The sequence below is a fragment of the Palaemon carinicauda genome, chromosome 39, assembly GCF_036898095.1.
Source record: "Palaemon carinicauda isolate YSFRI2023 chromosome 39, ASM3689809v2, whole genome shotgun sequence".
NCBI classification, from domain to species: domain Eukaryota; kingdom Metazoa; phylum Arthropoda; class Malacostraca; order Decapoda; family Palaemonidae; genus Palaemon; species Palaemon carinicauda.
The window spans coordinates 45,578,888-45,605,158 of NC_090763.1; the positions used below are offsets into that span (position 1 = coordinate 45,578,888).

General features: G+C 39.6%; 1 protein-coding gene across 2 annotated transcripts in view; it reads left to right on the forward strand.

Moving 5' to 3' along the window:
- The first annotated feature begins 281 nt into the window (after positions 1 to 281).
- The window catches only part of LOC137631154 (ADAM 17-like protease), a 71,012-nt gene continuing 45,022 nt past the window's right edge, over positions 282 to 26,271 (forward strand). Inside the window, exons 1-7 of one of the 2 annotated variants that reach the window (XM_068362859.1) lie at positions 282 to 328; positions 7,446 to 7,599; positions 11,148 to 11,248; positions 11,909 to 12,030; positions 15,881 to 16,028; positions 16,373 to 16,590; positions 18,674 to 18,868. In XM_068362859.1, coding sequence (XP_068218960.1) covers positions 7,556 to 7,599; positions 11,148 to 11,248; positions 11,909 to 12,030; positions 15,881 to 16,028; positions 16,373 to 16,590; positions 18,674 to 18,868 — 828 coding nt within the window. In that variant the 5' untranslated portion in view covers positions 282 to 328; positions 7,446 to 7,555. Of the gene's footprint in view, positions 329 to 585; positions 763 to 7,445; positions 7,600 to 11,147; positions 11,249 to 11,908; positions 12,031 to 15,880; positions 16,029 to 16,372; positions 16,591 to 18,673; positions 18,869 to 26,271 lie in introns of those variants that run through there. The other variant, XM_068362858.1, reaches the window with a different exon arrangement.

The following is a 26,271-nucleotide window of genomic DNA, read 5'->3' on the forward strand; positions in this document are numbered from 1 at the left end:
ATCGTCAGAAGAATAAGGATAATAAAAGGTTTTGTTATAAATCGCAAATTGGAAAGAAATTACTACAATATTTGAAACCTCGTACACTTGGCAACCTGGATTACAATATATTTTCACTCTTTTTATAGAACTATAACACTTTCGCCATGTTGTGTTAAAAATAAATAGTCAGAAGAATAAGGATATTAAAATGTTTTTTTATAAATCACAAATTGGAAAGAAATTACTACAATATTTGAAACCTCGTACATTTGGCAACCTGGATAAATGTAAACAAAGCAGAGTGGCGAGAATACGAACCGAAAGTGCAGGGCTCTCATTTTTTAAGGTAATTACCTCAGATCAAGTAATTTTGGTCAATTTAAGGAAATTTCTAGAGTGATGGTACTTTCAAAGTAATTTTTTTCATCAGGTAATCTTTCGATTATAGAGTAACATTGTGTATATAAAATGTATCTTTCAGATTTTTCACAAAATAGAGAGCATTTGCTAATCATAATATAATGGCTTTGCGTTTTATGAGCTTTTTTTTATAATATTTAAGGTAATTTCTCTAAATTTGAGGTAATTTCTGAGGTAATCCCTTGAACATCTTATGAGAGCCCTGCGAGAGTGATTCACGTTCATTGACGTAAACCTCACTCTTATCTTTTCATCAAGTGATAATTCAGCAAGAGCTTTTATGAAGTTTACGAGGAAACATGGGAACTAACAGTATTCTCTTAATATTACTAGAAGTGTCTATATTACATTTCGCAAGAGGTGAGACATCGTCGAGTGATTCGTAGCCTAAATTTAACGTTGGCACAAGATCAACTTGAATGAATAGACTGAGGAGAATGTTACGGTATCCTGGTCAAATGGGAAGTAACGCCCAATAGATGAAAAACTAAACCGTGACAAGAATGACATATGTAGCCAGTTCATATTAATAGGTTTTTAGTCGTTTCTAAATCATCATCATGGACCCAAATTAGCATAGCATCAGGACATTTTTTTTTACTTTGATGATTGCCTACCTGCCTAGATTATACATAAATTAAGGAAAAAAGGGGTGTATGTATGATAGCGGCCACCTGTATGTATTATGTCTAACTTTGTATATGGCAGTTAACCCCCCCTTGTTAGGTTAGTAGGTAAGGACATGGCTTGTAGGTTAGGTTAGGGGGGAAAGGTTAGGTTAGTTGATTTCCTTTTTTAATCAATGTGTAAGGAACTGGCTGCTCATATACAAAGGCTCCAGACATTTTTTTTTCTTTACTATGATGATTGCCTACCTGCCTAGATTATACATAAGTTAATGAAAAAGGGGTGTATATATGATAGCGGCCACATGTATGCATTATCTCTAACTTTGTATATGGCAGTGTGAGGGGGCGTCAGCCCCCCCCCTCCCCGTTAGGTAAGTAGGTAAGGACATGGCTTGTAGGTTAGGTTAGGAGGTAAGTTTAGGTTAGTTGATGTCTTGTTTTTTAATTAATGCGTAAGGAACTGGCTGCTCATATACTAAGGCTCCAGACAGTTTTTGACTATGATGATTGCCTACCTGCCTAGATTATACATAAATTAGGGAAAAAAGGGATGTATGTATGGTAGCGGCCACCTGTATGTATTATGTATAACTTTGTATAGGGCAGTGTAAGGGGCATAGCCCCCCCCTTAGGTAAGTAGGTAAGGACATGGCTTGTAGGTTAGGTTAAGGGGGAAAGTTTAGGTTAGTTGATGTCTTGGGTAGTTTGTAGCGCTACGGCCAAGCGTCCTAATTTGCTTATTATCGCTCCGACTGTTATCTTGTATAGAATAAAAACGTTTGGAAATGGTCTACGGATCTTAAATATGTGCTTAAACGCACACTTTTATGTTTTTTGCCGAAAACCCTAAATTACCTGAAAATTTGTTGCTCGAGTTCTTACTCCGGACACGAATCTTCTCGCTCCCGTAGTAGGTAAGGGGGAGGGGGTCCCGGGGGGGCGAAGCCCCCCTGGGTAAGGATACGGCTTTTAGCATAGGTTAGGTGGGTTTTTTAAGTTAGCTTCTCCCGCCAAAATCGTTTTTAGAACAACGGCCACAGTTCAGAATATTCCAGTTTTCTACGGACTCGATTTTAGAATGACGGCCACAGTCCACCCCACTTTATAATATTCCCATTTTCTATGAATGAAAACGGATCTGGCCGTCACCCTACAAAGGCTCCGATGTCTTTTTTTAATCAATGCGTAAGGAACTGGCTGCTAATATACAAAGGCTCCTGACATTTTTTTTTTTTTTACTATTATGATTGCCTACCTGCCTAGATTATAGATAAATTAAGGAAAAAATTGGGGTGTATTAGCGGACACCCGTATGTATTATTATTTCTGTATACGGCAGTGTAAGGGGGTCGTTAGCCTCCTGTTAGGTAAGTAGGTAAGGACACGGCTTGTAGGTTAGGTTGGGGGGAAAGTTTAAGTTAGTTGAAGTCCATTTTTATTGAACGCGCGAGGAACTGGCCGCTGATATATAAAGGTTCCGAAAAAAAATTCTCGCATAATACGAAAACCGTATATTCTTAGTATAACTAACTGCGCATTCACTATAGTAGGAAACACTGCACCATGACATTCCTATCTAATCCAATATAGGTTGCTGGACTGTGTCCTTAGTAATTGGTGGAACTTTCCCCCCTTCTCACTTGCCTAAACTAATCAGTTTCTATGCATGAGAGGAAATTTTCATTTAGGAGGGAACTGACAATAGAGTATTGTAGAGTTCCTGAGATAAGGACAATACATCTTTAATTAGGTTAGGTGGGGAACTGGATTAGGCTATATCCTTAAGTTTGGGTTCGGGGCGAGGCATAGCCTTTGCAATAGTGCCTCCAAAGATTATCTTATATTGTTTTGTATTTTCCTCCTCATTAGGTTTAATACTTTATCTTTTTTATATTCGTTTCACTAAGTAAAAATAATCCCCTAGTATGGTTGTTGAAGGTTAATCATTTTATTCCTTACTTTTCTATATTCCTGCAAAACAACAAAAAATATGTCAAATCATCCTCCTCATTTTCACAAAAAATTACTGTAGCTTACATTCCCTCCATTGTGTCTATTTACAATGTTTAGTTTTAACGTATGAGTTTTTGCTCAAAAAAATATCACTGATGCCAATGTATTGTCGTAGATTTCTTCTTTTTTAATTTCATTCTTCCACGTTCCACATTTGTTCCGTAACTGGAATACAAACCTACGCCATTTATTTAGATGTTATTTAGGGGTATTAGTTTCGGCGAAGCTGAAATGACGAGCCATTGAAATCTAGCGAAGATTAAACACCCATATCGCTAGTTAGCGGGGGGGGGTTAGCTTGCTTCTGCTCCCACTCACACACCGATGATTTAGCCCACGTTGCTTTTGACTCGGATGATGTACAGGCATTGCCGTTCCTCATCCTTTGCCGTTATTATTGGACGGCCATTAATCCTTTTGTGCTTTTTCTGTGTTAGTGTGTGTTGACTTCTGCGACCATGCACACCTGCCCAGGACTCGATGGCCGCCCCTGTGGAACCCTTATGTCGGCTGTGGAGACCGATCGCCACACCCTTTCTCCCGCATGCAGAGGTTCACGATGTGATAGTAACAACCAGTATAGTGAATGTCGAAGTAGTCTGCCTTCCAGTGGGAGAGGTTTGGGCGACGACAGAAGTCTAAGTGGGATATTTCTCCTTCAAAGGTTCCTTCAAAGGGGAAAGAACCCAAAGCCTCTTCTTCCGTCTCCCGCCCTTCCTCCGAAGCTTCTACTTGATCGGCCTCCTCCGAGAGAGACCGTCGAGTAGTAGCGTAGACCTTTTTATTTGTTGCCAACCCCGGTTCTCGAGAGATGGTGTTGCTTCCCTTAGCGAAGGGGCCCCACCTCTACCCTCGCGTGAGGCCTTGTCTATGTATTCTGGTTAACAGGTATGGTCGTCCTTGGGGCTTCCGGGTCTGCCCTCCAAGGACTCCTTACTGCAGCTCATCCTCTGGGGTGCAAGTGTGCAGCTGTCGTCTTCGACTTCAGAGGTATATCCACTTTTGCTCGTCGACGTCGTTGTGTCTGAGGTGTCTTCTGTGGTTTCTTCCGATGCCTCTGCCCCTTCAGACTCTCCAGCTGTTGCTGCTGACTTAGTTTTTTCCCGTTCCTGATCATCCTTCGAAGGGGAAACTTAGTCCTATGTCTGTCTCTCCTGCGTGTCTTTCTCCTCCTTGGGAGAGTTCTCTCATAGAGGCTCCTCTTTGGAGGACTGCTGCTGCTCATGATCAGCTTGAGGATCCAACGGCCCCTAGAGGGCGTCTCCGTTGCAAAGCTAGCCCTTCGCTTCGTCTTAGAGGTTGTCCTTCACCATCGGTGAAAAGGCACCTCTTCAGCTCTTCAGCCTCGTCATCGCAGCCGTTCCCCGCAGAGGAGTCTCCGCTTCAGTCGTCTCCTGGCCCTCGTCCTTCGCTCGTTCTTGGACCTTCTCCTGACGATGCTGCTGCTAGTCCTTGGACTTTGGTCTAGACTTCTCTGTAGATTGTTCGTGATCTCCATCGATGGATGTTCGCCCTTCCAAAGGGCGCATTTCGGTTCCTGTTTGTCCTACCAGCTGACCTGCCGTCGCCATTCCTGTCTCCGGTATAACCTCCTGAGGCCCTACCTAAGCGTGCAGCTGCGCGCCAACGCTCTCCAGCTCGCCAGTGCCCTGCAGTGCACCAGCGCTCAACAACATCTCGTCAGCGCCAACCTGCTCCTTCACGCTCTCCAGCTCGAAGTGCTCTACAACGCTTTGGCGTTTGCTAGACATATAGCTTTTTCCTGCTTGTCCTCAGTGCCCTCCAATGCCCCAACAATGTCCCGATGGCTGGTGCTCTCCAGCACAGCCTCTCAGTGCTTGCCAGCTCGCCAGCGCTCACTAGCCAATCTATGCTCGCCAGCATGACTGCGCTCTACAGCCCGAGCTCATCAGCGCTCCTCGGTGCAACAGCACTCGCCAAAATATCAACATGCTCCTGTGCAACCTTGGTCTCCGGCTCGCCAACGCTCACCCAAGGTGCATCCCTCTCCTGAGCACAAGCACCAGCGCTCTCCAGTGCCGAACCTTTTACCAGCTTTTCAGTAACCTCCGGCTCCCCAGTGCTCACCTGTGCACCTGCATTCTCCAGTAAGTGCTCTCCAGCAACTTCCTGTGCAGTGCTGAACTGCGCGGCCGCACTCTCCTTCGCATTTTAAGGACACGGTACAACACCCTGCGCAGTGGTTTACTGCACGCCCGCGCCCTCCTGTTCTCTCTAGGGAGACTGCGCAACACCCTGCACTAGCGCCTTACTACGCGCCAACGCTTTTCGGTGAGCCTTGCTCTCCTGCGCACTTGCACTGCATATCCAGTGCTCACCAATGCACCAGCACTCGTCAATGCGCCAGCACTCGTCAATGCGCCAGCACTCGGCAATACACCAGAATTTACCAAAGCGCCAGTGCTCACTTGTGCACTCGCGCAGTGGCCATGAGCAGGTCCTCCAGGCAAAGCAACATCGTATCAACAGGCCACCATCGCCTCTTTCAGAGGGATCCAATGCATTACCGTATGGCCTATCAAAGGATCCAATAATTCTCTAGTGGTAGTATCTCAATGGGCGGCTGGTGCCCTGGCCAACCTTCTACTGTACTTCCTACTAGCGGAATGGGTAGTTAACCTTTGCTAAAATTTTAATGGCTCATTCTTTTGATGAAGAAAGCTAATTGTTTGTATCGTTAGGAAAAATATGAATTATCTACAAATTTGTGATTTTGGCAGGGATGTCCACCCTCCTAATGGGTGAGTCGCCCCTAATAAATTGCGTAGGTTTGTATTTCAGTTACGGAACAAATAACAAATTTGGAGATAATTTGTGTTTTCCTAACAATACAAACCTCGAGCTATTTATACAAACTTAACCGTTGACCCCAACCCTCTGAAGTCCTACCTCCAAGCAAAGTGAGCTCAATTACAGGTGTGGAAGGTATAGCTAGCTACCCCCTTACCCCAGCTAACTAGCGGGATGGGTAGTTAACCCCCGCTAAATTTGAATGTCTTGTCCTTTTAGCTTCACTGAAAGTAATACCCCTAATAAATAGCTAAAGGTTTGTATTGTTAGGAGAAATACAAATTATCTCTGACTTTGCAGGGTCATAGATCATGCCCTGAATCCAGGTCCTCCTCCATCACGTCGTCTCAGAGCCCACGATGTCTGGAGCGATGCTACAGCCCCTGGCCTTCAAAAGGAATTACTCCGTGACGCAGGTTCTACAAGCTGGGGTATGGAAGCACCAAACGACTTTCACAGCCCATTAACTGGAAGACGTGACCCACAGGAGACCCGATACATTCTCTATCGTCCCTGTGGTGGTTGGTTTAGTACCTGAAGTTCCTAATTGGACAAGTAGCAGAGGTTTGAGGGCACTGTTACCCAGTTTTAGTCTGCGTGAATGAAAAGGAATGACTGGCTCTTTTTCTTTTCTTCATCCTCCCCTCTCTTGGGGAAAGCAGCAATCTGGGTTCTCTGCACAAGTTGACATCAACCAATGCAGATGAACCATGCTTTCTTTTGTACCTATTATGGTGTCAATACTGTTGCGTCCCCATACCCTGGCGAGGTGGTATTTGGAAAGTCTTGGTTAACTCGGTTATTTCCTACGAAAGACTGAACAACTTTTACCTTGACAGTCACACTGCTTATATCTCAACGCACAGCTTGCGTAGACCGCACACCTTTGGTACTGATCCGCTCAAAAAAAAGGAGACCCTGGGTAAAGCCAGATTGTCAGGAACATTCTCCCTGCTAATGGGTGAGTCACCCCTAATAGATAGCGTAGGCTTGTATTCCAGTTATGGAACAAATGACAAATTCGAAGATAATTTGTATTTTTCTTAACGATACAATCCTTTAGCTATTTATACTGTACAAACATAACCCACCAACCATGTCCTCCTTGAAGTCCTACCTCCAAGCAAAGTGAGCTCAGTCACAGATGTGAAAGTGAATGGGGTAGCTAGCTACCCTCCCCGACTAACTAGCGGGATTGGTAGTTAACCCTTGCTAAATTTTAATGACTTGTCCTTTCATCTTTGCCGAAAATAATACCCTTAATAAATAGCTAAACGTTTTTATCGTTAGGAGAAATACAAATTATCTCCAAATTTGTCATATTGCTTGTCTTCCAGCTTTGCCGAAAGTAACACATCTAATAAATAGGTACAGGTTTGTACCATTATGAAAAATACAAATTACTTCCAAATTTGTCATATTTATTGAAAAATCAGAAGTTAGTAGGTATTTATTTACGATAGTGACGAAGATGAAATTAATGGTAAAGTTCTTGATGGATAAAAATCAAGGTATCACAGTAGAACAAGTATTAATGTTTTAAGATTTTGGTTGTATCTAAAATATCTAACCTGTATTTATCAATTTCAGGAGTGGTGGGGTCTGTTCCAGAACATCCTAATCTTCGGTATTATGAAGTTATAGATTCATCTTCATTTTCACATCAAATTGTGAAACGAAGTACAAAGGAAAGTTCTTATATGTTTGATGATGTAAAGAAGGTGGAATTTAGTGCTCTTGGACGGTAAGCATTGGCAATGTACTGTGTTTTGATTTCAAACCTTTCTGCTTTGTTGTTGTTTATTTGTAAATTATTAACATTAAACTGCTTTTATTACTTTTTCAATGACTAATTTTAGAAGTGATTTTTGTTCCTACAAATACAAATTGCTTCAGTATGGATATTAGTTCTGGCGTAGCTGGAACCTATAAACTTTTTAATGCGAGGTAATAATGACCCTCTGTTAGTTAAGAGGCTGCAGTGTTTAGACCGGCCACCCCTCTCAAACACTCACCCAGTGCGTTATGTCATTTTTGGATTTAGCTCGGAAGAGTGAAAACGTGCCATCTCGTTCTCCCGTAAACTCGCTTTGTTTTTTTTCCTTTTCAGGTGTGCTCGATTATTTTTCTGAGGACTGCTAATATGCGGGTTTGTCCTGACATACATAGCTGGCCATTATTACGGTATTTTTATGTCGGTAAAAGAGAATGAGCCTCACAACCTTTGCCCTTTCTTTATAAGATACTCATGTACTCATGACTCTCCCTGCAAGACTACTCTTGAATCTCCTGCAGCTTCTTTTGTAAGTTCTCTCGCGCTGTGTCAATTTGCTTCAGCTCGACAATGACCAGTCCTTTTTACGGCAGTGAACTCATGTGAGTCATTACTCACTCGCTTCTCTCCTAGCATTCAGTACGCTTGCCTGGAGAAGCAGGTGCTTGCGATCAGCGTAAGTGCTCTCTCCTGAGAAATCCTGTGGCCGTCCCTTCATTTACTAAGGATGTGCCGTGGTTCCTATAGCTCTTACAGGCTGTGAAAAAAGCGGTTGTTGACAATGTTCCAGTACCACCACCAGCGGTTTCTTCTAGACCCATTACTGTACTATTCCTCTAGATGTGTATGAATCTCCTGGAAGTTTTAGTCCACCTGTGGATCTTAGGCATGGATTTACTGCCTCCAGGCGGTGAACTCATGTGAGTCATTACTCACTCGCTTCTCTCCTAGCAATCAGTACGCTTGCCTGGAGAAGCAGGTGCTTGGGATCAGTGTAAGTGCTCTCCCCTGAGAGATCCTGTGGCCCTCGCTTCATTTATTAAGGATGCACCATGGTTCTAGAGCTCTTACAAGCTGTGAAACAAGCGGTTGTTGACACTGTTCCAGCACCACCACCAGCGGTTTCCTCTAGACCCATTATTGTACTATTCCTCTAGCTGTGTATGAATCTCCCGGAAGTTTTAGTCTACCTGGGGATCTTAGGTATAGACTTACTGTCTCCAGGCATGCTCTTCCTCCTTCACTGCTCGGTTTCTTGTCTAGGTATCAAAGGTACCTAGACTCTAAGATACCCCTTGATCAGCCTGATCCTGTTTTGGGAGAAATTGAGTATCATCTTGATTAAGTTGACCAAGAAGCGAAAGAAACCAAGGAGATACCTTACACCCTTACATTTGGACTTGGAGCGTTCACTAGAATTCACCCTAATGCAAGTAAGAATGCCTTAGTTTTCAATATTATTGATGATATATTGGAAGTATTCTTCATGTAACACTTGATGTTCATATAACTATATCCCTTGCAAGGAATCATATCCTCTGGGATAGAACGTACGACCTTGCCTCTTTACGAGCCAGCTACACAGTTCAATTATTACCTACTTTTGATCTTTTGCTGCTATTTGATAATCGTATCTATTAGAGAGAAAGGGCATACCTCTTAACGTAAACGTCCCCTCACCTAAGGAAGACTCCCATATAAATGACTCAGACGCTTGTGTTTGCGTAGGAATAAACTACAAATTTAAAAAAAACAAATTGTATTTTTCTGAGTATCAAAGATCCCGCCTCAACAGTCCCACAAATCTTTGACCAGGAGAGAGTGGAGGGCATCGTGAGCAGGTGCCCTGCAATCCATGCACTGTTGTTGCTTAGAAACTATATGAATGATGCAATTAAACATTTTTCTTTTATTGTCCGGTCGTAGAGAAAACAAGACTGGGAGTAACCCATATAAAGGACTCGGGTTGTAAAGCTGGGAAAAATTGTTTTCCAAATTTGTAGTTTTAATTCTCATGACTGATATGAAAATTAGATTAAAGCTATTGATGTTTCCATCACTGGTGTCTGCACGGTATATTAACGTAAAATTAGCTTGTCTTGTGTGGGAGAAATGGTTAGAGCTGGAATAAGCTTTATTTTTATGACAGAAATATTGTTAATGCTATATATACATACATACATATACCAAGGCACTTCCCCCAATTTTGGGGGGTAGCCAACATCAACAAATGAAATAAAAACAAAAAAATGGGACCTCTACTCTCTACGTTCCTCCCAGCCTAACAAGGGACTCACCGAGTTCAGCTGGGACTGCTAGGGTGCCACAGCCCACCCTCCCCCGTTATCCACCACATGATAATGACTATAGCATGAACTTTAGCAATATTTATAGACATAGAATAGTAAAATGGGTTTTGATTCATTCTAAACCCTTTGTGTCACAAAATTCAATCATCAGCACATTTTCTAAAGCAATATTGTTGGGTATTTGCAGATTTCATAGTTATACAACATTGAATACATGGAAACATCCACAATCATAAAAAGTAAAAGCCCCCTTAATTGAAAAGACATAAAAGCATCATTATACAAGATATAAATGTCAACAATGAACTTATTATCAGAGGGATTGTGGGATATAAGTTTTTGAGGAATACCAGTTGAGATTATTTTAATAATTTTTTTTTTTAAGTCTCCATCTACAACTCCTGTTTCCCAATCTGGTGCTGCTCATGTAAAATAAATCTTTAGTTTGCACCTCTTTAATTATAGGAAAAGACTCCAAACCTCCCATTCAGTAGGACCTAATTCCCTCTAAAAATTGATTTTCTAAAAGTTTTAAACATTTTGTGTAATTTTTAATGTGGTTTGAAACATCATTTATGGGCCTTTTTTATTATTATTATTATTATTGTTATTATTATTACTTGCCAAGCTATAACCTTAGTTTGAAAAGCAGGATGCTCCAAGCCCAGGGGCCTCAACAGGGAAAATAGCCCTGTGAGGTAAGGAAAAATCTAATATTTCAAGAACAGTAACAACATTAAAATAAATTATTTCCTATACAGTATAAACTATAAAAACTTCAACAAAATAAGAGGAAGAGAAATATGATAGAATAGTGTACCCGAGTATACCCTCAAGCAAGAGAACTCTAACCCAAGACTTTGGAAGACCATGGTACAGAGGCTATGGCTCTACCCAAGACAAGAGAACAATGGTTTGAATTTGGAATATCCCATAGCTAGAGAGTCAGTGTAGTACAGTAGTTAACCCTTTGGGTGAAGAATAATTGCTAGGTAATCTCAGTGTTGTCATGTGTATGAGAACAGTAGAGAATCTATAAAGAATATGCCAGATTATTCGATGTATGCATGGCAAAGGGAAAGTGAACTGTAACCAGAGAGAAGGATCCAATGTAGTACTGTCTGGCCTGTCAAAGTTACCCATAACTCTAGTGGTAGTATCTCACTATTATAGACACAATAATGTTAATATGAATTTTATCTTTTACAGTGATTTTCGGCTGACGCTGTTTCCACGTCATGGGTTGTTGCATCCTGAGTTTCAAGCTTACTCTGTTGATGGGACTGGTAATGAGGAAGCAATTGACATCAGTAAGTTACAGTCTGTCTTTTTGGAAGAATGTCCTTTTCTTATAAGATTTGAAGGGAAGCCATAAAAGCATTAATGTAATTTGTTTATATATTTTTGGTCAACAGTATTGTGATCCATCCATCCATATACCAAGGCACTTCCCCCACTTTTGGGGGGTAGCCTAGTATTTTGATACTAACAGTATTTGTGAAATAAAGATATTCAGAAGTACTATGTAAAATAGTATTGCATATTGTAGGTAAAAAATTTCACTTTATCTTTGGTATCATCATGTTATTTATCTTGTTCTTGTAGAATTATTTGGAAGATCCAGTTTACTGAGAGTAAAATTTGATATGTAATATTTTTTATTCTTCATTCTGGGAAGCATCGATACTAGTCAAGATATTTCTAAAAGATTCTCGGCCATTGGGTCCTTTTCAAAAAAATAAAAGGAAAGGGAACTCCTGTATCAGTATCTATTGTAGCAAACTTGCTTTTAAAAATGAACCTTAAGTTCCACGGATTTTCCAGCTTATTCTTTACCAGTAATGTCAAATTTTTCTCTATAGAAGCATTTTTTATTATTTGATAATGTTTCTGTTTCGGTGTTTAACGAGAGTTTGCAGTAAAAATGCCTTTTTCGGGAACTAATTCATTTGGCTTTTCATTTGTTATAGATCTAGAGAACTTCTATGAAGGGCATGTTGATGGTGAGTTTTCCTCAGACGTCTCTGCCCATATGGAGGATGGAGTTATGACTGCAACAATAACCACACCAGAAGATGTCTTTTATGTTGAGGTGGGTTGATAATTTTGCAAAAACCTAGAGTAGTCTTCCATGTAATTTTGAAAGGCACTAACCTTTACATGAGAGAATTGTGTAAAGTAAGTACAGTATAATGTTTAGAAACTTAGTGACTAGTCACTTGAAGCCTCAAGTATCGCTCCTAATCTTGAAATAAGTAAATAGTGTATTGACCTTAACAATCGCACGCTCTAACTGCCTTCTCGATTTTGATTGGAAGACATTAGATGATTGACATGCAAGTGATCATGCACCAATCATTATAAACACCAACAATGGTCCACCTTTACAAAGATCGCCACAATGGAATCTTGACAAGGCGGACTGTGGTAAATTTTGCGAGCTAAGTGAAATCGAGGGGAGTGCATAGCATTTTGAAAGTGTGGATAATGCCATAGACTTATTGAATGCAACCCTTCATACAGTATGAGTCAATTCAATTCCCAAAACAACAGGGTTATTCAAACGACGTTCAGTTCCCTGGTGGTCTTCTGAACTAATGCCCTTCACAGAGCCACAAGAAGATCCTTAACTCGATTGTGCTGATTCTGTACTGAGGAGAATTTAATTATATACAAGAAATGTAGAGCAAAGTTCCGTCGTGCAATGAAAGAAGCTTGGATGTCTTCAGTTTCCCCCATTAACAGCAAAACATCATCTTCTGTGTGGAGGAAAGTAAAATAGATAGGCAAATTCACCCTCAACCCAACACCATTGTTGAAGGTGAATCGTCAGTATGCGACTGAAGCAACTGAGTTTAGCATTGCCTCGGCTGATCATTTCTCGAATGTATCAGTTGCAAAATAGCTCCTGGTTACCAGTATAAAAGCAATGGAGAACGGAAAATGCTAAATTTTTCAATAGGAAAGGAGGAATCCTACAATAATCGTTTTACCGAAAGGGAATTTGATTCCGCACTTAGCTAATTGCAATGATACAGCCCCTGGTCCTGATGGAATTCCATATGCAATTATTAAATATGTACCTGTTAATACCAAGTTATTTATTTTAAGCATTATTAACAAAATATGGCATGATCATAGTTATTCAAATGTTTGGGAACTAGCCATTATTTTAGCATTTTAACAGTTCAATTTTTCTGGGTTCCGGCACACATAAGTGTGTGGAAACAAGAAAGCAGATTTACTGGCCAAGAATGCTGCTGCTGAGTTTCGACCAAGAAGATAACCCATTCTTTGTGATGATTGTTTACCCAACATTAAGAATTTGGTTTTTTAATGCTGTAGTTGGCAACAGCATTGGGATGGTTTGGTTTAAAATAAGATGCGAGGGGTAACGAATGTTATATCCCCCTGGGAGTACAACATGATGCCCCGAAAGTGGGAGACTACTCTTTGTCGTCTCCGCATTGGTCACACTTGGTTGACACATGAATTTCTGCTGACTGGCCAATATCGGCCATATTGCGACGACTTTGGTACCTTTGACAGTGAGGCCTTTGTTGACACCCTTGACAGTGAGGTCCTTGTTGACACCCTTGACAGTGAGGCCTTTGTTGACACCCTTGACAGTGAGGTCCTTGTTGACACCCTTGACAGTGAGGCCTTTGTTGACACCCTTGACAGTGAGGCCTTTGTTGACCGAATGCCCCACTTACAGTAATGAAAGAAATAGATATCTGTTTGAGGCTCAAAGTGAGGATGGCTGGTTCATCCTCACCAAGATTCTTGGACATGTTGTGTCCTACCAGCGGTATTTTTAGCTTTACTTCAAAAGCAGTTTTCTGAAAACTATTCAACTTTTAAAATGACACCTTTGTTTTCAGGGTTTTAATTGAATATTCTTTTACCCTTTATTTATAATAAATGATATCGGCATCAATGACCTTAGATGTCAGGATGCCAGAAAACCTCAAATCAATCAATCAATCTTCTCTTATGACCCCTGAATTTTTCCTGTCCGACCCTTCGGTATCTGAGTTCCCAGAGATGTCGATAACAAAGGATGGCAGCCTCTTGATCAAACAGGAATTTAGAGATGAGTTATCTCCAATTATACTTGGGGAGACAGAGAATACTCAGAGTGATTATGACCCTCTGGCCTCGGCAATAACCAACCAGAGCATAATTCATTACATGAACTGCTAGTTAAAGAACAAGGGTTTGCTTGCAAGCATGCTCTCTGACCCCGGGTCGCCTCATGGCGCGTATCACTCCGCCAGAGGTTACCCCGCGTAGAAAACAGGAGTAGGGTAAACTACACAAAATTCTGGTCGGTTGGGAGGAGATCCCAGATACTCCTAAGAAAGTAGTTTGAGGTAAGTACTGTTAGGAAAAATACAAATTACTTAAAATTTGTGATTTTTCATAGCCATACAAACCTGAGTCCTTTATTCCAACATCCCTCCTCAACCACCTCTCTCAGTTCTGGGCTGAAAGGACAAAAGTGAAGGCTCTCTGGATGGAAATGGGCCGTGGTTCCTTGCCCTGCACCCTCACCAGTTGGATAACTGCTTGTTATCCAACTTTAATAGCCGAATCCAGCTAGTGCTAAAACAATCTCCCTAATTGAAGGACTTGGATGTGTATGGCTAGGAAAATTACAAATTACTTTGGCAATTTGTGATGTCGGTCTGCTCTTGGCCTCTTATGTGCTTCTGATTTTGTTTCCTCAACTGAAAATACCAGAAGTCAGGAGAACACCACTATCCCTTCTTACCATTGTGGAAGTCAAAAACTAGCGAGGTAAGAGTGGCTGTTCTTGAGATCAGTTCCCTTCAGTTTTTATAGCTTTCAATAGAAGCATTGATATCATTGCCATCTTAACTTAGTGTACTTGGCAATACCCTTCAATCTTGACAATTTCTTATTCTAGAGATGTCATGCATAAAAGGATGGGGTTATAGTCATTAGTACTGTCAGTCATACATACATACATACATACATACATATACCAAGGCACTTCCCCCAATTTTGGGGGGTAGCCGACATCAACAATTGAAACAAAACAAAAAAGGGGACCTCTACTCTCTACGTTCCTCCAGCCTAACAAGGGACTCAACCGAGTTCAGCTGGTACTGCTAGGGTGCCACAGCCCACCCTCCCACATTATCCACCACAGATGAAGCTTCATAATGCTGAATCCCCTACTGCTGCTACCTCCGCGGTCATCTAAGGCATCGGAGGCAGCAGCAGTCATGGTGCAATAGATTTTATCAGCAGGAGAGATGCAACACAATAATATCTTTAAGGTTTTAATCATCATGCATGTTTATGCCTTGTTTACTGATGTGATGTAGGGTCTTTAAGGATAGGCGGTACGTCTCACATGATTGGCTACAGTAGTTATTTTATTATAATGTCCCCTTGTTCTCTACTGGATTCATTGGACGCTCATAAACACTAGAATGATGAACTTCTTGATCCACTTTAATTATAATTTTAAGGTCTATTTGATTAATGGGTTTGTGTTAAAGCAAACAAATCAACTATTTATAACTTGAAACCTGTTTGTTTTTATACAAAATAATCCATGATAAAGAAATTTCTTACCTCCCACCTTCTATGTTAAATCTATTCTAACCTTAGTATTCAGTAGGTTAGATGTTACTTACCTATGAGCCAAAAATATACATGTGTAAACAATAACTTTTAGCCAAGCTACTTCTACAAGACAAGATAAATGCATAGACATTTATACAGTACAGTATTATTAATGGGTTTATATGGAAATATGTTTTAATATTTTAATGATTAAGCCTTAATTTTATTTGTTGGTAAGTAGTGGATCTTTAACAAAAGTGATATAGCCCTTCCTCTTTTTCAATACATAGATTTGAATACTCAAATCTAAATATTTTTTTTTCTCTTCTCATCATTGACAGCCATCCTGGAGACATATATCTGACACGAAGAATGAATCCATGATAGCATACCGAGGTTCGGATGTGAGGCATAGTTGGGAAGACCAACCTCAAAACTTCACTCGTCAAAAGATATGTGATTATGTGAGAGAGGGAAATGAAGTGCTAGGTAAGGAAAAAAAGGTCTTGTATGTCTGTATGTGCAAAGAAAACACATATAGTTTAAAGTTAAGACAATAGATTAGGACTTTTTATAAGAATTTTATGCATTTTAGCTTTAGTTTCCCATGAAAGGGATTCTTGATCATACAATGTTCTACAATTAAAGTTGAGTACCTTTATTATCTAAACTTAAAATAGTTAAATTTTATCAATTCTGTATGATGGGAAGTGTTTAATACAACTTTCAATATTCAGTTCATTATTGGCCACGATATTTAAAGCTTGTAAGTATGAACTGGATATGAAGCCTTTTCATCACATGTAAATTAATATGGAATTTTGTAATTTCAGAGAATGACGAACCAGAGGATTTGATAGAAAGCAATGACACGGACATATTTCCCGAAGAGATTTTTAATGAAGGTCCAAAAAGCAGGGTTAGGAGACAGCAAGCGGATGATACAGATGGAGCTCCAGTGAAGTCCCGTTGTTCCTTACTATTGATTGCGGATTATCATTTCTTTCGTGAGATGGGGGGCTCTAATTACAAAGCTACTGTCAACTATATTGTAAGTATACAATATAATACATTGTGTACAGTATCATAGGATTTGATTATCTTTGATAGAAAATCTCTCTCTCTCTCTCTCTCTCTCTCTCTCTCTCTCTCTCTCTCTCTCTCTCTTTTTGTACGAGATTTGCTAGACCGCTGGGACAAATCTCTCTCTCTCTCTCTCTCTCTCTCTCTCTCTCTCTCTCTCTCTCTCTCTCTCTCTCTCTCTTTTTTTTTTTTACGAGGCTAGCCAGACCGCTGAAACAAATTTTAAAATTCGCAAGTCCCCAACCGAAAACTCGCCACCATTCTCCCGCACTCCCTTCGATTATCTCTCTACTGTGATGCTAGTTACCGCCATACGATCTTGCTCTCCTACTGGCCAGCAACCATCCCATCATACATTTACGTATTGGTGTCCCTCGCTCATTTAATTTCGGCAGCGCTATTGTTAACATTGAATTCATGTTCATGATTTCGCTTTCATGTCTTTAGTTCTGAACTGTATCGCGTTGCGTTATTCAACTCGCATGTTATTAGCCATGTGTCCCAAGAAAGTTACTGATGTGCAGGGAAAGAAGAAGAGGATGTCTTCTGTCGAAACAAAGTTTGCGATAATCAAGAATTATAAGGCTGGCATTCGGTTAAGTGTGATTGCTAAGGAATATGGCCAAAATCTGTCTACAATAGGAAACATCCTTAAACAGAAGGAAGCCATCAAAGCAGCAACACCTTTTAAGGGCATGACTGTTTTCTCCAGCAGCAGGAGCCACATCCATGATGAGATGCAGAAATTGCTGTTTATTTGGATTAAGGACAAGGAAATTACTGGAGACACTATCAACTAGACGATAATCTACCAGAAGGCCAGCGCCATTTTCGGTGATCTCATGCGTGCTCAAGCCGAAAATGACGCTGGAAAATGCTTCTTTGGATATGCATCACGGCGGAAGAAAAGAATATACCCGGACATAAGTCTGAAGGACAGGCTTACCCTTGCACTCTGTGCAAACGGCAGTGGGGATTGTAAGGTGAAGGCCCTGCTGGTGTATCACTCTGAAACTCCTCGAGCTTTCAAGTCCCACAAAGTGATTAAGGAGAAGCTTCTGGTGTTGTGGAGGGCTAATGCAAAAACCTGGGTAACAAGAAGCTTGTTCACTGAGTGGGTAAAACTTTCAGTCCGACTGTGAAAGAATATTTGGAAGAGAAGCACCTCTCTCTAAAATATCTGCTGGTGTTAGACAATGCCCCTGCTCACCCTCCTGGCCTCGAAGAAGGTATCGAAGCTGATATTTCCTTCAAAGTTCTCTATCTTTCGTCTAACACCACCTTTCGCCTCCAGCCCATGAATCGGCAAGTGATTTCAAATTTTAAAAAGTTCTATAAAAAATATCTCTTCAATAGATGTTTCAGAATCACTGGTAGCACAAACCTCACTTTGCATGAATTTTGGAAGGAGCATTTCGATGTTGTGATATGTCTCAGACTCATTGATAAAGCTTGGCGGGAGGCTTCGAGGCACACCTTGAACTCTGCATGGAAGAAGGTGTGGCCTAATGCCATCTCCGCACAAGAATTCGAGGGCTTCCACGTAGGCCAAGGTGAAGCTGATGCCGAAAAAGTAGATGATGCCGATTTGCCTTTCCTCATCGTTATTGAAAATGAAGGAATTAAAGTCCGACATTTCAAACAGAAGCCCTATAAATACAGTTGGTTTGTATGAGTGAAAGAACAAATTACAAATCTGGAAGTAATTTGTATTTTTTCTAACGATACAAACATGTAGCTATTTATACAGATTGGCCTGCCAGCACCAGTCCCCCTTGAAGTCCTACCTCCAAGCAAAGTGAATTCTCAACCTTGGTGTGTGAGTGAGCAGGATAGCTATTAAACCCCCTTCCCACTAACTAGTGTGTGTGTAGTTAACCCTCGCTAAAAATCTAGTGGCTCGTGTTTCAGCTTCGCCGAAAGTAATATCCCCCTATAAGTAGCTACAGGTTTTTATCGTAAGGAAAAATACAAATTGCCCCCAAATTTGTCATTTTTAATGATACTTTCATATTTTCTCATTATTATAATAGTAATGTTTGCAATTTCAGATCAGTTTGATTGACCGTGTTGATAGGATTTTTCAAAATACTGTGTGGATGGATTCAGGGGAAAAAGGTGGATTTTCTGATATGGGCTTCATAGTCAAGAAGATACTTGTTCACCAGGAGCCTACCCCAGTCACCTCAAACCAGCTGCATTACAACATGGAGGCAGATCGGTGGGATGTTCGTAAGCTCTTGGAGGTAGGATTCTGTATAAATTGAATTTTAATTTTAGTCTCTTTAACTCCTGTTTTGTATAACATGTATTTCTTTTAGTTAATTGCTTTACATGCTTTTTACTCTTTATTATCTTAGCACATACATCATACATTTGAGTTTATCTATCCAAAATTGGCTAATTATCAAGCTCAGCTTTGAAGGGGTAGTTATTGGCAAAGGAGTACTGTATGTATAATTTGTCAAATATTGGTTTAATGTCAACCTGTAGTAATTTTGAAGGTAGAATTGCTGCTATATTGGTGTTTGGGGCCTTTAAGCTGAGATTTAGGCTGGAATAAGCAATTCCTATTAATTCTTAGAATTACCGTATGTTTAACAGAAGACCTGGAGAAGTATTTACTAATATTACAGTATTGATATTATTACAGTTTATTATTATTATTATTTATTATTATTATTATTATTATTATTATTATTATTATTATTATTATCATTATCAATACTAGCTGAGCTACAACCCTTTATAGAAAAACATTGTATGGTATCCTATGAAGTTATATTCTTGCAAGCATAGACATCAATAAATTTAGAAAAGGAATCAATAATAATTATATGTGGAATGTTATCAATGGGTCCACAATAATCCACATGTAAACGGGACCAAGGTCTATCTACTGATGGCTAAGATAAAGGTGAAATGGCCCTATGTTTGTCATTTGCCATACATAATGCAGTTACAAGTTATTTGTTCTAGATTATGGTCCATGTTAGGCCAATATACAAAAGACCTTGCTTCCGCTTTCATGGCAACAATACCCTTGTGGCCCTCATGAAGCATTTCCATATCACGCTTTCTCAACATCTTGGGAACCAAAATACGATTTCTAAACTAATACATTTTCATGCAAAGAAAGATTATTTCTCTATTTATAGAAGGTTAACATTTCATTTTCCATTACATTTTCCTTAGGGAACCCCTTCCTTACATAATCTCTTACTGTGCATAAAACAGAATCTCTTCTATACATGCCTTTACCATTGTATAATCAAAAGAACTCTTATCTAAAATATTAATCAAATTTACATATTTTCCTGGTACATGAAAAGCAGCATTATCTTCACATAATGGTAGTCTACTAAGAACATCTGCTACTGTATTTTTACCTCCCTTAATGTTCTCAATTTTAAAATCAAAACCTGACAGAAATAAAACCCACCTTTCAATACGACCATTAGATAACTGTGGAATATTCTTACTATGGTTAAATAGGTGAGTCAAGGGTTTATGGGCTGTCCTGATGACGTACTTCTTATCCAAAATGAAAACTGAAAACTTCTTGACTCCAAAAATAATTGATAGGGCCTCTCTATCAATTTGAGAATAATTACATTTAGAATGAGATAATTTCCTACTTTTAGAAGAAATTGTAGAAATTTTACCCTTATATTCTTGTTTAAGAACAGCTCTCACTCTTACAGGGCTTGCGTCAACTTCTAAAATCATTGTAGCATTAAGATTGAAATTACTGTATCGAAAATATTAGCTCTCCCCAAAGCTTCCTTAATATTCTGAAAAGCTTCTTCGTGAACTGCTACCAGTGAAATTCAATATTCTTTTGGGTTAAATTATATAAAGGATACGAAATAGAGCTGAACTGAGGTACAAACCTATTGTAATAAGGGCATAAACCCAAAAATGATTTTAAAGGCTGAACTGACTGAGGAGCTGGAGCTTCCAAAATTGCCTCTATTTTCTTTGGGTCAGGTTTAATTCCATCACAACTTGAAATATATCCTAAATACGGTACTTCCCTAGAACCAACCATAAATTTATTTTTATTCAATTTAAAATTTCTGTTACAAAATGGACTAAACGTTACATAAACTCTTGTCATGTTCCTCTTTGGTAGCTCGGAAAATCAATATGTCATCTAAAAATACATGAACACCCTCGATATTTGCCAATAATTCAGAGATAAACCTCTGAAATATACCTGGTGCTGATGACAACTCAAAAGGCACTCTATGAAATTTATACAAACTTAAATGATTATTCATAATTAAATATTGTTGAGAATTTTCACTCACAGATACCTGTAAATGTGCATTCTTCAAATCCAGTTTTAAGATATACTGACAAGAACCTATATTTGCCAAAATATCATCCAATCTTGGTAATGGAAAAGTGTTAACACTGGTTTGGGTATAGAGACAATTCAAATACAAAAACAAAAACAGAGAGAGACAATTCAAATGCAGAAACAAAGATACTGTACTACAGCTGTACACATCACTAGTAGGATCCCATTTAGAATACAGAGCACAATTCTAAGCTCCAAGTATTCAGAAGGATATAGATAGCCTGGAAGCAGTACAAGCTAGGGCCACTAAACTAGTTCCCACACTGAGACAATTAAGGTTCAGTAAATTTTCAGCGTGACAGTTGACTCTATGGCCCATAGAGTCAACTGTCAAGCTGTACAATATTTTATTCATTTTTGGAGGGTCGGGATGCTCTGAAAAGTCTTGAGGGCCGCATGCGGCTCTAGGGCCATAGGTTACACAGGCCTGGACTAGGCCAATATAAAAAAATGGAACGAGTCCTTGCATACATCTTTGAAGATGAAAATGAAAGGGCTCTAGTTCTCATGCGCTGGCAGAAGTATCTGTTTCTTTTGTCACGAGTATGTCAGGGTTTGTTCATCGTATGCCTTATAATTATGCAGTATAGTAGACTTCTCCTGCCAAAGGAAACCTAACAGATATCTTGACATTTATGTATAATGTAAGGTCTGTTACCAATTAGTTGTTCTATATCTTTCAACGGATATCTATCGTGGAATTATTACGCAATCTCATAATCATTTGTTTTTGGGTATAAAGCTGTTTTATACATAGAGTGATAGTACTGTACAATTATTTAGGGGAAAATCATATAACAAAATAAATTTCTGAAAAATATTTTCTATAATACTTCACAATGAATAGGTTTTTCAAAATAAAAGTATATGGAAGCATGCAGCTCATGTTATATAGAGTAAAATACAATAATAAACTTTGGAAAAATTTAATATCTGATAATCAGTAAAACAAAGAAACATGGAGGTTGTCATAGAATAAGTGTGCATCCTTATGCAATGCCGACAAACTTCATATGCAGATAGTGGGGGGCGGGGTGGGGGGGGGTGGGGGTGGCATTCGATGCCTTTTAGATGGGTTAAATGTTGCTTGTGAGTGGCAGATGCAAGGGACAGTACAATGTCTTAAAGACCAACCATGTATACATATATTCATTGCCTAAGCCTATAAGGTACGCTAAAGCTTGCATCCGTAGCTCACAAGTATGTTGAGATTGCAGGCACTTCTAGAATTATTGGGCTTGACCAGGGCTTTAAACTCCCAACTTTAGAATGCATAACTGGATGTTTCCTGTAGGTTACCACGACAGACATTTACTTCTCCAATTACCTTGAAGCAAAGACTGAAACAATACTTAAGGTCTAAAGGCTGGCTTTATACATACACATACATATACCAAGGCACTTCCCCCAATTTTGTGGGGTAGCCGACATCAACAAATGAAACAAAACAAAAAAAGGGGACCTCTACTCTCTACGTCCCTCCCAGCCTAACAAGGGACTCAACCGAGTTCAGCTGGTACTGCTAGGGTGCCACAGCCCACCCTCCCCCGTTATCCACCACAGATGAAGCTTCATAATGCTGAATCCCCTACTGCTGCTACGTCTGCGGTCATCTAAGGCATCGGAGGAAGCAGCAGGGCCTACCGGAACTGCGTCACAATCGCTCGCCATTCTAGCTGCTTGAAAAAAAAGGAGCTCTGATGAATGACTGGTGTATTTCTCACTCATGCTGAATAAATCCAAAAACAAAATACTCTGTAAATATAAATAACCAGAATTTGACCTTTTCAAAACAATTACAGAAACAATAGCTAATTCAAGGGAAATAAATGCACGCCAGACACCGTTGTCCATCCATATACCAAAGGCACTTCCCCCAATTTTGGGGGGTAGCCGACATCAACAAGAACAAAACAAAAAAGGGGACCTCTACTCTCTATGTTCCTCCAGCCTAACCAGGGACTCAGCCGAGTTCAGCTGGTACTGCTAGGGTGCCACAGCCCAACCTCCCACATTTCCACCACAGATGAAGCTTCATACTGCTGAGTCCCCTACTGCTGCTACCTCCGCGGTCATCTAAGGCACCGGAGGAAGCAGCAGGGCCTTCCGGAACTGCGTCACAATCGCTCGCCATTCATTCCTATTTCTAGCACGCTCTCTTGCCTCTCTTACATCTATCCTCCTATCACCCAGAGCTTTCTTCACACCATCCATCCACCCAAACCTTGGCCTTCCTCTTGTACTTCTCCCATCAACTCTTGCATTCATCACCTTCTTTAGCAGACAGCCATTCTCCATTCTCTCAACATGGCCAAACCACCTCAACACATTCATATCCACTCTAGCCGCTAACTCATTTCTCACACCCGTTCTCACCCTCACCACCTCGTTCCTGACCCTATCTACTCGAGATACACCAGTCATACTCCTCAGACACTTCATCTCAAACACATTCAATTTCTGTCTCTCCATCACTTTCATTCCCCACAACTCCGATCCATACATCACAGTTGGTACAATCACTTTCTCATATAGAACTCTCTTAACATTCATGCCCAACCCTCTATTTTTTACTACTCCCTTAACTGCCCCCAACACTTTGCAACCTTCATTCACTCTCTGACGTACATCTGCTTCCACTCCACCATTTGCTGCAACAACAGACCCCAAGTACTTAAACTGATCCACCTCCTCAAGTAACTCTCCATTCAACATGACATTCAACCTTGCACCACCTTCCCTTCTCGTACATCTCATAACCTTACTCTTACCCACATTAACTCTCAACTTCCTTCTCTCACACACCCTTCCAAATTCTGTCACTAGTCGGTCAAGCTTCTCTTCTGTGTCTGCTACCAGTACAGTATCATCCGCAAACAACAACTGATTTACCTCCCATTCATGATCATTCTCGTCTACCAGTTTTAATCCTCGTCCAAGCACTCGAGCATTCACCTCTCTCACCACTCCATCAACATACAAGTTAAACAACCACGGCGACATCACACATCCCTGTCTCAGCCCCACTCTCACCGGAAACCAATCGCTCACTTCATTTCCTATTCTAACACATGCTTTACTACCTTTGTAGAAACTTTTCACTGCTTGCAACAACCTTCCACCAACTCCATATAACCTCATCACATTCCACATTGCTTCCCTATCAACTCTATCATATGCTTTCTCCAGATCCATAAACGCAACATACACCTCCTTACCTTTTGTGGAACTGCAAAATGAACTAAATTAATACAAAAATAAAGGAAAATGGAAATGGATGAAGAGCACAAGAAGGGTGAGCTTGCTACTGCCCAGAGACAGAACACAAAAGCACTGAATATCTCTTGCTTAAGAATTATTTTTGTCTATATTAGAAAATGGCTACCTGGCTAACCTAATCATGATTGTTTTATCATTAGTAAATGGAAAGCTTTCTCTTCATTGAATATAGAAATTAAACAGTCTTGTTGATTGATAACTCAAGTTTTCAGTATTTGCCCTTAACACCATGTAACTATGTTAAATATTCATTTGTCATATGTTCTTTCCCATTCTTAGCTGCAATTTCAATAAAGGATTGCCAGAAGAAACTGCTTTCAAACAGTTCCTTCTGGCTGTTGTTCTCAACTGAACTCCCTGGGTAAGCTAGGTTTTGTGTGGTTAGGTAAGATTCTTATAAATGTTCTAATAAATGTTCTCTTTAACTGTGTGGGAGGGTTTTCCAACTTCTTGAAGTATATCTTGTTTTAGTTTTCAATTGTCATTGATGCATAATTTATTTTGGGGGAGCCCTGTGAGATATTAATGTTACTTGGTATCATTCAACTATAATCTTTTTACTATTTAAAATGTATTTATTTGCAGGATTTAAGTCCTAACTTTTGTTCTGGTGCCTTGCATTTTGCAGAATTTGAAATGCATTCTGTTGGATGCAAGGCAATTTTGGTAACAAGGTTTGGTGAAAATGCTTTACTTTTAATGATTTGCTGACGTTTTTTTGAAAAACAATTATTCGAAAGATAATTGTTCTAAAAACATTTTTTCAAAAACCAATTATTCGAAAAAAATTTTTTGAATTTGCAATCGATCGAATTGCAATATATTCGTATAAGCAATTTCTCAAAATTAATATTGTTTGAATCCATGAGTTACAGCGACTTGTTGAGTAACAGTAGGAATTTATTATTTTTGCAAATAAGTAAATGAGTAGTTATATGAGAAACAACTCAATTGCAATGTTTGTCTTTTAAATACATTTATAAAATGAACTGTAAACAATTCCTGCTTATGGAAATAAACATTAATAATCGAATGAGTAGTTAAATGAGAAACAACTCATAGTTTGTCTTAAATACATTTATCAAATGAAATAAAAATTAAAATGAGCTGTACACAAATCCCGCTTTGGAAAACCAACATTAAGATTCTCACTGTTATTTTGGACACTACTATTTATTAGAAATTTCTTAAACCCTATACTGGCTAAGTTCGTTAAAAGGGAAAAGGAAAGCCCATGTTAGTAGTGAACGGATGTTTATTTGTTAAAGACAAGCAAATACGAGATAGAACAATGAAAGTACCATAAATTTTCACATTACTGTAAATGTCGTGCTACAATAGTAAAAGATGATGTTTCTATCTCTAAAGAACATAAGCATTCAGGTGATCCAGCTGAAATAGAAGTGCAAAAATTTATGGAAAACGTTAAAGAGGACACGAAAGGTACACTTGACTCCCGACATTGTAGTTTCAAATGCATCTAAGGATAGTAGTGAATCTGGAGCTCAAGGATTGCTAACTGTAAACAGTATTTTCCACACACACAAATCTTGATGTTTTAACTTCGTGTCAGAATTTGTTCAGCGATGGTACTTTCAAAACTGTGCTGACACTGTTTGAATAACTTTATACTATACATGAAACTTTTGAAAATTTAGTAAAACAGGAGTTATCTTCACCCGAATTACTTCCAGTAATAGATTATTTTGAAGATACGTGGCTTGGTCGACCAGGTAGGAGAAATGCTCGTCGTTCACCTTTGTTTGATATAAATATTTGGTCTTGCTTTGAAAGAGTTAAGAATAATCTCCCAAAGACAAATGATTCGATTGAGGGTTTGTATCGAGCATTTTCTCGGCAAGTCGGCGCTGTTCACCCATCATTATGGAAATTCATCGACGCACCTAAAAGAAAACAATCAGTGAAATTGAAATTGCAGAATTAGATAGAAGTGAATAATGTGAAAGAGGCACCCGGAAATATAAAGAAAGTGCAAGATATCTC